Raw genomic sequence first — 13,525 nt, 5'->3', positions numbered from 1 at the left:
AAGAGTTTAGGAAACTTGCATAAAAACTGGCATAGCCATTGTAAAAAAAACTGTAAACTTAATATAAAATCTTATTGCAAGTGAAAGATGTTTAAGTAATAGCAAGAATAACTAGATAGTAAAGTTTGTCACACATACACACGCACACACACACACACACACACACACACACACACACACACACACACACACACACACACACACACACACACACACACACACACACACACACACACACAAACACATTTCTTTTAAAGAAAGGCAAAGGCAATTCTAAAGCATAATTAAATACTGGAAATTTGAAGTGTTTTGAAGCTATTAGGTGGAGTACAATTTTCAATGCCAGAAAGTGACTATGAGCATTAAAAGTTATTGTTGCAAAATATAATTTGTCACAATCAGACTAGGCGTCATGGTGGTGCAGTGGGTATTACAATTACCTCACAGCAAGAGTCACTGGTTCGAGCCCCGGCTGGGTCAGCTGGCATATTTCTGTGTGGAGTTTGCATGTTCTCCCCGTGTTGGCATGGGTTTCCTCCAGGTGCCCCAGTTTCCCCCACAGTCCAAACACATACCGCATGTGAATTGAATAGGCTAAATTGGCCGTTGTGTATGTGTGTGAATCCAGGAGGTGTTTTCTTTAGTGTTGTGTTGCAACTGGAAGGGCTGGAGGTTCATTCTGCTGTGACGACCCTTATTTAATAAAGGGACTAAGTCAAAAAGAAAATGAATGAATGAGTAAACTAAATGTTTGTTGAATAGAATTTAATAAATATATGAGAATAAAGCTAAAAAGCATATATTTTATTAATTTGGAAAAAACTTCTTCTTTAAAGAGAAGGATCTCATCTTGTAGCAGGTTATGTCATTTTGCACAAAAAGGTGGAAGATTTACAGTCTTTTGTGAACAATATTAGCCTACATTACTAATAGATGACTCAAAAAAGTGATAAATAACGTTAGATTTAGACTCTAAAATCTACTCGCAATACATTTAGACAGAATTATTGCCGAAAAAATGTAACTGCTAAATTAAGCATTTTAAAGACCAGAGCGGCCAGAGAGGCGTCTGTTATGGGTTTCCCGCGGACACTTTTATGATTGTACCAACCGGAAGTGTGCACGGGTCCGTGTCACAGGAGCGGCTGCGATCGGGCACTGGCATCACCGACGTAAGTATATTTAAAATATTTTTTCGGTGCAAAATATTCATATCCTAATATATGAAGCTCTGGAAATTTGCTCATGCGGTCGTTTCGACTATCATTCATTGCTGACGAATGGATAAGCCCAGCTCTCATTTTTCATAGCACAACATCATATACTTTTCTATATAATTATAAGTATAATGTAATTGAAAGTAATCTATGCAGTTGTTTATTCCGTAGATTTAATGTATTATTTATCATTTAAACCAGTTCCATTAGGTTGCTGATGTTATTTATCACCACAAAAGCAGATGAAAAACAATATGATTTTTTAGGGGTAGGGTACAATGTTATTTTGGGGTAAAGTTGGTTTTATATTCGCACATTCGTTCAAGAGACAACTTGCTCTTATGTTTTACCGTGGTACTTTGTATATTTGGTCTGAATCACAAGCAAGGATAACTTCAAAACAATATAAGCACTATTTGATTGAGTGTGAACTATGCTGTATTTTGCTAGTCATTGCTAATATAATTTCATTATTCAGAATTAGCAAATAATCCTTTCTGAAATTATATTATGAAGGAGAAAGTTAGAATGTGCGAATATAAAAACAATTTTACCACAGTTAATGTTATTTGTAGTTTGTGATGCCAATAATAGTGGAACACAGCTGCCTGTGTTTTCATGTTGATGTTAAAAGTTATTTTTAATGAAATGGGAACAGTAAAATTAATGTTAGTTGATGAGTTATTTATTTCCCAGAAATTCACACTGATGGGTTGCAGCTAGAAAGGCATCAGCTGCGTAAAATATATGCTGGATAAGTTGGTGGTTCATTCTGCTGTGGTGATCCCAGATTATTAAAGGGACTAAGCCAAAAAGAAAATGAATGAATGTGTTTTTTATTAGAGATGTTACGGTGTGAAAGTTTCATATAATGAATATAGTGGCTAAAATGATCACGTTATCATCAATATTATCGTGGTTTTATTTACCAGAAAAGGTTTAGAAATATTGTCACACACACGTAAGGCATTCCAACATGTTTTATATTTAAAAAATGAATAAAACATCTGCAATTCTGCAGCTTTATGCAAATTTGTGAAAAACAATATAAGCATGCTTCTTTGCATTTGGTTGTATATGTTTGTATAATTTCAGGTACATAAAGTGGTTTTTGTGCTTTTATATGTATATTAGATTTTTCTATTACAAGGTATTGTTTTTTTTTAACCGCACTTGGTCAGCCTTATATTAATTCATATTCATCTTGTTTAAGAAAATGCATGAAGCTGCTTAAAAAGATTAGCGATATTCTTCGTAGATTATGGTAAATGTAACTTATTTTGTAATGTGTCATAGCAGTTCATTTCTGAAAGTTGCCATTGCAGATCTGGGTTGTGAATCTCCTCAGTTGTGTGAGCCAGCATGGCCTCTGCCCTAGCACAGCAGCCCATGCTCGTTGACGTTAGACGTGTGACATAAATGTGAATTGTGAGACATAAACGTTAAATTACAAGAATATGCATTGAATTGTGAGATGTAAACATTTAATTGTAAGACGTAAATGTCGAATTGTGAGATGCAATTGTTGAAATGCGAGGCGTAAATGTTGAATTGCGAGACCTAAACGTTGAATTGCGAGATGTAAATGTTGAATTGTGAGACACAAACGAATTATGAGACGCAAACGTTGAATTGCGAGATGCAAATGAGGAATTGCGAGACATAAACCCTAAATATAGTGACATATCATGAATATAGTGGCTTAAATGATCACATTTATCATCAATATTGTCATGGTTTTGTTTAATTTACCAGAAAAGGTTGAGAGTGGAAAAACTTCACACACACTTAAGGCAATCCAACTTGTTTTACAACTGAAAATGAACAAAGCAACTGCAAATCTGCAACTTTGTGATTTTGTGAAAAACAGCATAACCATGGCTCTCTGCATTTTAGATTTGTTTACATATGTTTGTATTATTTCGTGTACATACATTAATTTTCAGTGTGTAATTCCTGAAAGTTGTCATTGCAGATCTGGGTTGTGAATCTCCACCGTGGAGTCAGCCGGCATGGCCTCTGCCCCAGCACAGCAGCCAACGCTTACTGTAGAGCAGGCTCGAGGTAAGACTGCTTTACTGATTTACTGTAATTTTATTAATTATTAAATCCAATTTACGTACAACATCATAACAAGGGAAAACATCAAAAGGTGGGAAAGGAAATAAACAAAAGGATGTAAATGCAGAATTGCTTGATGTAAAGGCTGAATTGCGAGAAGTAAATGCAGAATTGTGAGAGGTAAACTTTGATTTGCAAGGTGTAAACGCAAAAATCGCAAAAACAGAATCGTAAGATATAAATGCTGAATTGTGAGACGTAAACGATAAATTGCGACATGTAAACATTGAATTGCGAGACAAATGTTGAATTGTGAGATGTAAACGCTGAATCGTTAGACGTAAACGTGAATTGCAAGACAGACGTTGAATTGCAAGACGTAAACAGTGAATCAAGAGACATAGATGCTGAAATGCAAGACATAAACGTTGAATTGCGGGATGTAAACGCAAAATCGTGAGAGGTATGCTTAATTGCGAGACGTATACTTAAAATTGCATAGAATTATTAGACTTTAAGTCAATTTTGAACTCAGAATTGTGAGAGTAAACTCAGAATTACGAGCAAAAATTAAACACAAACTCATAATTGTAAGACTTACACTCAGAATTGACTATGATAATTAAACAAAATTGCTTAGAATTATTGGACTTATACTTCAAATTACGAGACGTCAACTCGCCGTCTTGAGGGAGAACCTCAGAGTTGTGATATTCCAAAGTCACTATTGTCTATAATGCGGTGAAAACTGAGCTTCCATACATTAGATTGTGTGTGTGTTTCAGTTGTTCTTAGTGAAGTTATCCAGGCCTTCTCCGTGCCTGAGAATGCAGCCCGCATGGAGGAAGCCCGAGAAAGCGCCTGCAACGACATGGGCAAAATGTTGCAGCTCGTGCTCCCTGTGGCCACTCAGATCCAACAGGAGGTCATCAAAGCGTACGGCTTCAACAATGAAGGAGAAGGTGGGCTTCATTAAATGAAACACGCAAACACAAGCAACATGCAGTCCTTTTACCCACTGCGTTCTGCCTTTTCAGGTGTTCTCAAATTTGCCCGGCTGGTAAAGATGTATGAAACCCAGGACCCAGAGATCGCAGCCATGTCCGTGAAACTCAAGAGTCTCCTTCTGCCTCCTCTTTCCACTCCTCCTATCGGCAGCGGTATCCCGACCTCATAGAAATACACAAAACTCATACAATTGCAATCCGTTTTCACCTTAAACTGTGTTTTTCCCCCAAAATCTAGTTTTAGTCAGTTTTAATACAGCGGTAATGGGTGATTTGAGCTGCGGTGAAGTATAAGTTGCTCAAATCACTAAAGAAATTGTATAAATAGAAGTATAATGTAAAATGTTAAAGTAAATGGTCACACTTTACACAATATCGTAGCATTAGTTAATGTGTTTATTTACTAGCATAAATCTATTCATGTACAACATTCTTAAATATAGTGCAAATATTCACTAATGCATTAAAATTCTAAATTGCACTTGCTCAATAATGTTAACAATGATTAATTAATACTGTAATAAACTCACTGTTTATAGTATTAAGTGCATTAAGTAATGCAGCCTTATTGTAAAGTGTTGCCAAGTAAGCAGGCTAGTGTCGAACTCTTACATTCCCATTATCCCTTAGTTTTCAAAACATGTCTTTTTTCACATATTTATTTTTTTGTATTGAAATGTACTTTGCCATTGCTGAGGTTGAATATTTATGAGGCATGACAGATCTTATGAAAGTCTTATTTCTTTTTTGGATGCCTTTTTGTACGTTTTCCATTAATTATGTCTCATTTGACTATATAATAAACATATGTGTTTGCATTTTTTGACATTTTACTTAATATTTGCAAAACATCATTGTCATGTTAACACTATTTATCTAATAAAGTCATTTTTGAAGATAATGAAATCATATTGCCTCTAATTAATTAATTATATGGTTTGTTAATGAAAACTGAAACCTATGAACTAAAGTTTTTCTACCTTCTTCAAAATCAGATATCAAATAGAGGCCAGAGTTTGATCAAATATACAGATAGACAGGTGTCACGGTGGTGCAGTGGGTAGCACAATCACCTCACAGCAAGAAGGTCGTTGGTTAAAGCCCTGGCTGGGTCAGTTGGCATTTCTGTGTAGAGTTTGAATGTTCTCCCCAAGCTTGTGTGGGTTTCCTCTGGGTGCTCCAGTTTCCCCCACAGCCCAAAGACGTATGTGGTATAGGTGAATTGAAGAGTTCATGCAAGAACATGCAAATAAAGAAACACCAACTGGCTCGAAGAGGGCTGAACCAGCGGCGTTCTTGTTGTGAGGCAACAGTGCGGCCACTGTGCTACCCTATCAGAGAAGGATAGGAGAGGAAGAGGGGATTCTTTAAGACGAAAATGACTAAAGTAGAAAGCTCTGGTTATTTAAAGTGTGTCAGTATTCGTCTGATTGGTGCGAATATATGGAGCTAATGCGGTACCAGCCGTGTTTACATAAGCACGTGATCCTCTCGAAAATTAGTTTAAAAGTAAACCACACTTGAATTAACTAAATTGGCTGTAATGTGGGGAAGAATGTGTATAGGTGTTTTTTTCAGCGTTGGGCTGTGTAAAACGAATGCTGGATAAGTTGGTTCTTTCCGCTGTGGTGACCCTAGATTGATAAAGGGACTAAGCTGAAAAGAAAAGGAATGGATACAGATTAGACAGACTTCACAGGCAATTACTGGAAGGAGGACTTAGCAACAGTTATTTATGAGGACACATGATTTAACAACAGCTCGCACATACACAGCCTTCTGGTGTCAGAGTGTTTGTGTGTTGTTGAACTGGTTAAAAAATGATTAAAGCACCCCTTTACAATCTTAATGAAATTTTAATTGGATTTGACCAGGTCATTTTGTGTCATGGTTACACATCTCTCTCTTTTTAAAAATTGGACTTATCTGCAATTCCAGTCACACATATATATAAGGATCTATGTGAACACAGTTGTTATTTTTGCCTTGTCAGAGTTACTTAAATTAGTTTGATTAACAGTTTCTATTACACCTAGAAAGAGCTTGATTAGTTAGTTCATGTGTGTTTAATTGTGGATGGAACTAAAATATGCAGGCCCTCTAGGACTGAGTTTGGACCCCCTGCCCTAATGCAACCTGCTTGAAAAGAAAATACTGTATTGTATTGTGTTTGTATACCATACTGAAATTTTGTGTATTAAGTGTATTTTATGGTATTTACAGCATTTTGTTAATGATTACTTTAACATACTGTAGTATTAAAAAAAACTGATAAACTGTACAGTAAGCTGTGGTGTATTGTGGCCTAGTTGAGCAACTAGAATCACCGCATGACATTTTACTAGTTTGGTTCGAAAAATTATATATGACATGATGGAATAGAATAGAATAGTTTATTGTCGTTGGAACATGTGGGAAATTCAACAAATTCAGTGATTTACACTTATTACACAAGATACACAAATTACACTGCACACTATTCTTTTTATTTTATTTTTTTAATTTTTAGTTAAGACATACAGGCAGAATAAAAATATAATGAAATGTATCAGTTCAAATTGTGCCCAACACCCATCTACCCCCCCTCCCCCATTTAACAGAAAAACACAAACAAAATACACTAGAAAGTATCAATTATACAAAGTAAGGCGATCATTCTGGAACCTGATCATTGATTTGTGCAATAATCATGGAGATTTTGTCAGCAGCTGATGTCCGGATCTTTAATGTACTTATTTGTAACAAGTCGGGGAGTGGATAATTCCAAGGTTATATTGTCCTGAAGTTTTACCAACCACTTGTACTTTTCCAAATTATAAGGAGGCAGCCAATGTTGGGCTAGTAGTTGTTTTGCAGACGTTATCTGGTGAAGCCTTTTGAGTACAGTGAACTCACTGTCATGTTCAAGTAACCAGTCTGAGAGGATTCACGCTTTAAAGTAGCCGTCAGAAGATGGATACACTGTCGTCATAAAGTGATGGACATGGTCAGCTACAGCAACTCAGGTAGGCTGTCAGCGCAATTAGTACTAATGGGCCTAGAGAGTGTGCCAATATCCCCCACACCATTACACCACCACCAGCATAAACTGTTGATAGGCTACAAGGCAGAATGGTTACATGCTTTCAATTTGTTGACGCCATTCTGACCCCACCCGAATGTCGCAGCAGAGGAACATTATGTTTCGGTCATGAGTTATTGATCTGAAAAATACAAAATCTGTTGCTAACTTTAGTGTACTACTCATCAGACCATGCAACGTTTTTCCAGTGTTCTATTGTCCAATTTGTTTGTAATTACATCTCTGTAAACCCTAGAGATGGCGAGGCAGTGGCGCAGTAGGTAGTGCTGTCGCCTCACAGCAAGAAGGTCGCTGGTTCGAACCTCGACTCAGTTGGTGTTTCTGTGTGGAGTTTGCATGTTCTTCCTGCCTTTGCGTGGATTTCCTCCGGGTGCTCCGGTTTCCCCCACAGTCCAAAAACATGCGGTACAGGTGAATTGGGTAGGGTAAATTGTCTGTACTGTATGAGTGTGTGTGTGAATGTGTGTGTGGATGTTTCTCAGAGCTTGAAGGGCATCCGCTGCGTAAAAACTTGCTGGATAAGTTGGCGGTTCATTTCGCTGTGGCGACCCCGGAATAATAAAGGGACTAAGCCGACAAGAAAATGAATGAATGAAACCCTAGAGATGGTTGTGCGTGAAAATCCCAGTAGATCAGCAGTTACTAAAATGCCAACTAACTATGCCACTTTCAAAGTTACTTACATCACCTTTCTTCCCCATTCTAATGCTCTGTTTGAACTGCAATAGATCGTCTTGACCCTGTCTGTCTGGTTGTCTGGTTGTCTGTCTGTCTGTCTGTCTGTCTGTCTGTCTGTCTGTCTGTCTATCTATCTATCTATCTATCTATCTATCTATCTATCTATCTATCTATCTATCTATCTATCTATCTATCTATCTATCTATCTATCTATCTAATTTGGCTCCACCTAGTGGACGAAGCTTCTAAAAAGTTGTCAAGTTATTGCGTTTGCAGGGACGCTTTTCTTTAACGTCTCTCCGCCACCACGGTCACTTTCTTTCCTCACAAGGCTTCATTTGCGTTTCCATAATCAAATGAAGACATCAGTTTTTAACTCATTGTGTGTGTTTAAAGCAGCAGTAGGGTGTTGTGGAGGCGAGCGGAGCGTCCGGCGCGCATCATGCGGAGGGTCTGCTGCAGGGTTTCTGCTGATGCGAGCGCATTGCAGCTGAACACATGTGTTTGTGTTAAAACCATGGACTACTGAAACACACCTGCCTGGTCGCGTGTGTGTGTGTGTGAGCGTACAAACAACATCCGCATTCACATCCAGGACTGAAGCTATGCTACAAGCCCGTGGAGAATGTCAGCCCTGAAAAAGGTATCGCAAGCCGGTGCTGATCGATAGAAATAAAACATAATGCTGTATTAGTGCCAATTCTGCTCATCAATAACGATGACCTTGCCAATTCAGAACTGTTTTTAACTTAGTGATTCAGGTGTCATTCTGCTGATGTCATTATTAGTCATAATTGGATTTGATTCCCACCTGCTGTTAAAACAGCGATGACATCATGCGTCTCGCATTCTGAACTCGATGTTCTGTGTAACGGTATCAGTTAACTTTCGAGTAGTATGGGTTTGCTGGAAATGTTAAAGATCTGCTGTGGATTGTGGAGGAGTATGTCCTGTTTTTTTAGTCAGGAGGTCGATGAGAACATTAACTTGAGTTAGCATGCCCCCCAGTCAGAGTCAAACGGTTTCTATCTCATCAGTCTCATCCTCCTCCCTTCATCCACCGATTGTCTCGTTGTCTCAGTGAAATTGTACTATTTCCATCTTCATTTCTCCATCTGCCACAGGTGTTACCATGGATACTGCAGACACATTGCTGCCTTTTCCTTGACAAGAGTCCAGGTAAGAGACAGGAGGAAATGAATATTTAGAGAATTTTCTCTCATCTTGACTCCAAGCTAAGTGACGGCAATGGGCTTAAAGTAATAGTTCACTCCAACAAATGAAAGTTCTGGCCTTTTTTTAAATCAAACTTGAGCACATGTATGACCCCCTTGATACAAAAAGAAACAGTTTTGAAGTTTATTACCCATGCCAAAAAAATAAATAAATAAATAGTAAACAATGCTAATCGATTTGAGGCCAGAACCTTAACGTCCATTTGACGTATGTTTTCATGGACACCAATAATATGATTTTAATATGAAGACTGGTTAAGAGTCTACCATGTAAACAGCGATTTATTTATTTATTTATTTTTTAATTGATTTAATGCGACTACAATCATAATCGAATTAAATAGAAATCGAATTAAGACATGTGGAGTATGCAGTACAGTCAATAGTGCAGTACAGACATGTAAACACAGCAATCAAACTATTATCGTGATGAAGAATTTTCTTCACATTTTGCGACAGCATAGACGATGATACACGCCACTGATTATAATATAAAAAAGTTTCATTCATCTTAAAGCTTCAATTACGATTTTACCCTGGATTTTTTTTTGCCAATGTGAGATGTAAATTTGATGTCGTTTTGACATCAATGAATAGTCAATTGACATCAAATTAATTAGCATTTTTGACATGCTTTCTGACATGTTTTTGATGTTGTTTTGACATCAGGTTGTCCACTGGGTGTCTTTCATACAGTGGAACCAAAAGGCAGTCAAATAACAAAAGAACAGAAACATAAAAGAGAAACGTTTGTGAAGCAGTTGTTTTCTGAACTAAAAGCACTGAAAAAAGTGATTTACATGCAGAAACTTGCAGAGTTGTTTCACTCTTACCTCATGAACAAACATGCATTTGTAACTATTTTGCGTAACGCCAGTTTATGGTCTACATCAGGGGTGTCCACACTCGGTCCTACAGGGCCGGTGTCCTGCAAAGTTTAGTTCCAATTCCAATCAGACACACCTGGGCTAGCTAATCAAGCTCTCACTAGGCTTTCTAAAAACATCCTTGCAGGTGTGTTCAGGCAAGTTGGAGCTAAAATCTGTAGGACACCGGCCATCCTGGACCGAAATTAGATACCCCTGGTATACATGAGCGCATACCTGTCAATACTCCTGTTGATACACATAGTAATGTGTAAGTATGTTCATCTTTATTGTGAGTTTTGTTGTAAACCCAATTATTTTGCTTAAATGAGAATAAATAGAGGGTGACACAGTGGCTCAGTGGTTAGCACTGTCGCCTCACAGCAAGAAGGTTGTTGGTTCGAGTTAGAGCTGTAATCAGGCTTTAAAAGTGAGATCCGACAGGGCCTGAGCCTGACAGAATTTGGCCCGAGCCTGACAAGTATACTTGGATTGACATCTTTTTAAAAGTCCAAACCCGTTTATAGTCCGACATTATTCAAATGTACACCTGCACACAGCTCTTTTGCCTTTTTTTCAAGAATGAGTCGTTTATACATGTTTCAACATAATTTATTCATAACAAACATAGGCTATAGGCCACTTGGAAGTTAGAACAAAAAAATAAAATAAGTCCTCTGTAACGTTGTACATCTCAGCACTCTAAATAAGACTGGGTACATACACTTAGCATATACATTGGCCAACATACCAATAATATGAGTCTTTCTTAACAAATTAAATTAACATAAATTCTAAATTAAGATGGGTATTTAGCAATTGGTTGTAGTGGATGAATGTGAGAGTGTATGGATGTTTTCCAGTACTGGGTTGCAACTGGAAGGGCAATCCCTGCGTAAAACATATGCTGGATAAGTTAGTGGTTTATTCCACTGTGGTGACCCCTGAAAAATAAAAGGACTAAGTCGAAGGAAAATGAATGAATGCATAAATGAATAAATAGTTAAAACAATCAAATGCTTTCATTACATATCTGTGCATTCTAAAAGTGAGTTATTGATCATCAAACAAAAAATCTAAATGAGAGATTAATTAGCTAAAAACTATTGTAACTTAAATCAGAATGTATATTTAATATATACTGTGAAGAAAAAGGGAATGATATTTGGTTGTAACTAATATTTTCACTTCCCAATGTTGACTGGTATAACCCAGTGGGCACATTAATGTCAAAACGACATTGAATTGTCAGTGTCAAAACTTACTAATGTCAAAAATGCTAAACCAAAATACGCCCTGTTGGCCACCAAAATAAAAGATAAAAAGTAATATAATATAAAAAATGGTTATTCATATGAAAGCTTAAATTCCAAATTCACAATGACTTTTGTTTTCATACAATGCATGTAAACTGTATTGATGTCAAAATGACATCAAACTCACATCTTACATTGCCTCAGTCCTGTAATTCATTGTTGACGTAGTTTTTGACGCCGATGTTAGATGTCAATTTGATGTCATTTTGACATCAAAGTGCCCGGTGGGGAGAAGACACTGATGTTGACAATGTGCTGCAAAAAGTAAATCCACTTGACATCTTCCAAAGAATGATGAGTCTGACTGGAATTGAAAAAGTATGTGCTAAGGTAGAGCTAAAATTCAGATACTGTAATGGCCGTTTGTCTTCCATTACATGCAGTGTTAATGGTTGGTTAAGCCTTAGTGAGCATATGAGACATTAAAAATAAATACCAAACCTTTGAATGGTTTTTGTGTTCCACTGAAGGAAGATAGTAATATAGATTAACTTCATCTCTGAAAAAAAGGCTACAGAATTAACATTTTTGGAGGAACTGTTTAATGAAATCTTCTGTATGCTGGTTTGAACAAACCATAAATCCCAAAACCATCAAAATATCACTCCAAGAGCAGTCATTTTTTGTTCTCTCTGTGCCATTTGCTTAATTATTCACTGTAAAGTTAAACCACTGGAATCATCTAGTGTTTGCCAAAGAATGTCTTTACATAAGGAACACGTGCATGACTTGTGTTACATCTAAATGCACTGTTTCTAATGTTCAGTGTTGGCAAGTACTTCATTCTTCAGCATCTAGTGTCTGCATATTTTGTTGAATTTAAAAGAGAAGCAAAGGCAGAGCACAACCCTGCTGAAAATAAACAGTATGTGTTGGTTAGGTAGGTTTTGACACGTTTGCTGGTTTAAGCTGGTTCTTGCTGTTCATGAGCTGGTTTTAAGCTGTTTATTTGCTGAATCATCTTAGTTTTCAGCATGGAATTTCTGTTTTTGGGATGTCCAGTGTTAATCAAACACTCTCCTTCAGGGTTTAAAAGGATAGTTCACCCAAAAACGAACATTATGGCCTAATATACACAACCTTTACTTGTTCAAAGACGAAATCTATAGACCAACCATTGTCTTCGATAAATAATTACGGTGGCAAATAATGGTTTCCGGCTTTCAGCATTCTTCAAAATATCTCTTGAGGGTATTAGAACCACTTGAGGGTAAAGAAATCGTGAGTAGATTTAAATTCTTTGGGTGAACTCTCTCTTTAAAGGCGCTCAAGGTTTGCTGATGAACCACCGCATGCATTTTACTTCAAATTCTGAAGCCCACGTTTGATGAAAAGGAAGCTGTCCAGTCGACTGTGCATCAGCCCACAATGTCCTGCATGGCTGTAGTTTACTTCAATATACCAGTGAATATTTTGAGAGCCCTGCTGCTGTTTCTATGGAGACGAGGGAGGCTGATGTCATTGGAGGTTATGCTGAACATGCTCAGATCTGTTCGTTTGATCCAGTATCGGATGCTTATTATTCATATCCAGGAACAATAAGCAAAATGTGAAAGCATTCAAATTGTATTCTGACACAACGCTCTTTGTTATCAGATTGTTCATATGAAAAGAAACGTAAAGCACATTTAAAAATGTTGGTTCTGGAATTTGTTATGGTTATGTCAGGATGTGCTGTTGTCTCTGAGGACATTTCTAATCTGTCTCAATTCTGTGATGTTTCAAAAGTGAGGTGGATTTCATTGCAATGCAGAAGATGCCCTCATGTGATTGGGTTCATTTGATTCCTGTCTGGTTTTCTCCATTTTCTTGCCATTTTTCTGTCAGATAAAGTTGTGATATTTTGTCAGTGTCCCTTTAGATGGCGACATTTTGACATATTTTGGGTTGTTTGTCCCATTCATCTATTTTGCAGTTGCTCATTCATTACTTTCAGGACAAATGTTTTGGTCTGTCGCTGGTGAGGAGACTTTTATTATGTATCGACAGATTAGACTGATAATAAAGACAGGACAGCGAGGACAGTAACACAGAGAACATAAAATTTATTTGGAATTAATTGT

At 37.2% G+C, this 13,525-nt stretch overlaps 2 protein-coding genes across 7 annotated transcripts in view; both read left to right on the top strand.

Moving 5' to 3' along the window:
• The first annotated feature begins 1,108 nt into the window (after positions 1 to 1,108).
• Positions 1,109 to 5,191, top strand: grcc10 (gene rich cluster, C10 gene). Of its 2 annotated transcripts, none has more exons than XM_073932167.1 (4): positions 1,109 to 1,172; positions 3,181 to 3,281; positions 4,064 to 4,240; positions 4,316 to 5,191. In XM_073932167.1, the coding sequence occupies exons 2-4, from the start codon at positions 3,230 to 3,232 to the stop codon at positions 4,453 to 4,455; spliced, it is 369 nt and encodes a 122-aa protein (XP_073788268.1). In that variant the 5' UTR covers positions 1,109 to 1,172; positions 3,181 to 3,229; the 3' UTR covers positions 4,456 to 5,191. The 2 variants fall into 2 exon arrangements, with proteins under 2 accessions (XP_073788268.1, NP_997811.1); NM_212646.2 differs by having other exon boundaries at positions 1,119 to 1,172; positions 3,193 to 3,281; positions 4,316 to 5,186.
• A 3,101-nt stretch (positions 5,192 to 8,292) lies between these two features.
• The window catches only part of dlgap2b (discs, large (Drosophila) homolog-associated protein 2b), a 249,446-nt gene continuing 244,213 nt past the window's right edge, over positions 8,293 to 13,525 (top strand). For 3 of the 5 annotated variants that reach the window (XR_012395695.1, XM_073933251.1, XM_068215567.2), the window contains exons 1-2: positions 8,293 to 8,688; positions 9,170 to 9,224. Coding sequence is in view for 2 of the 5 variants with exons in the window: in XM_073933251.1 (XP_073789352.1) it covers positions 8,671 to 8,688; positions 9,170 to 9,224 (73 nt within the window). In the remaining 3 variants the exon portion in view is untranslated. Of the gene's footprint in view, positions 8,689 to 8,888; positions 8,989 to 9,169; positions 9,225 to 13,525 lie in introns of those variants that run through there. The other 2 variants (XM_073933253.1, XM_073933250.1) reach the window with 2 other exon arrangements.

The sequence above is a fragment of the Danio rerio genome, chromosome 20 (assembly GCF_049306965.1).
Source record: "Danio rerio strain Tuebingen ecotype United States chromosome 20, GRCz12tu, whole genome shotgun sequence".
NCBI classification, from domain to species: Eukaryota; Metazoa; Chordata; class Actinopteri; order Cypriniformes; family Danionidae; genus Danio; species Danio rerio.
Note: the sequence above shows the minus strand (reverse complement) of the source record. Positions and strands in the feature narration are given on the sequence as shown.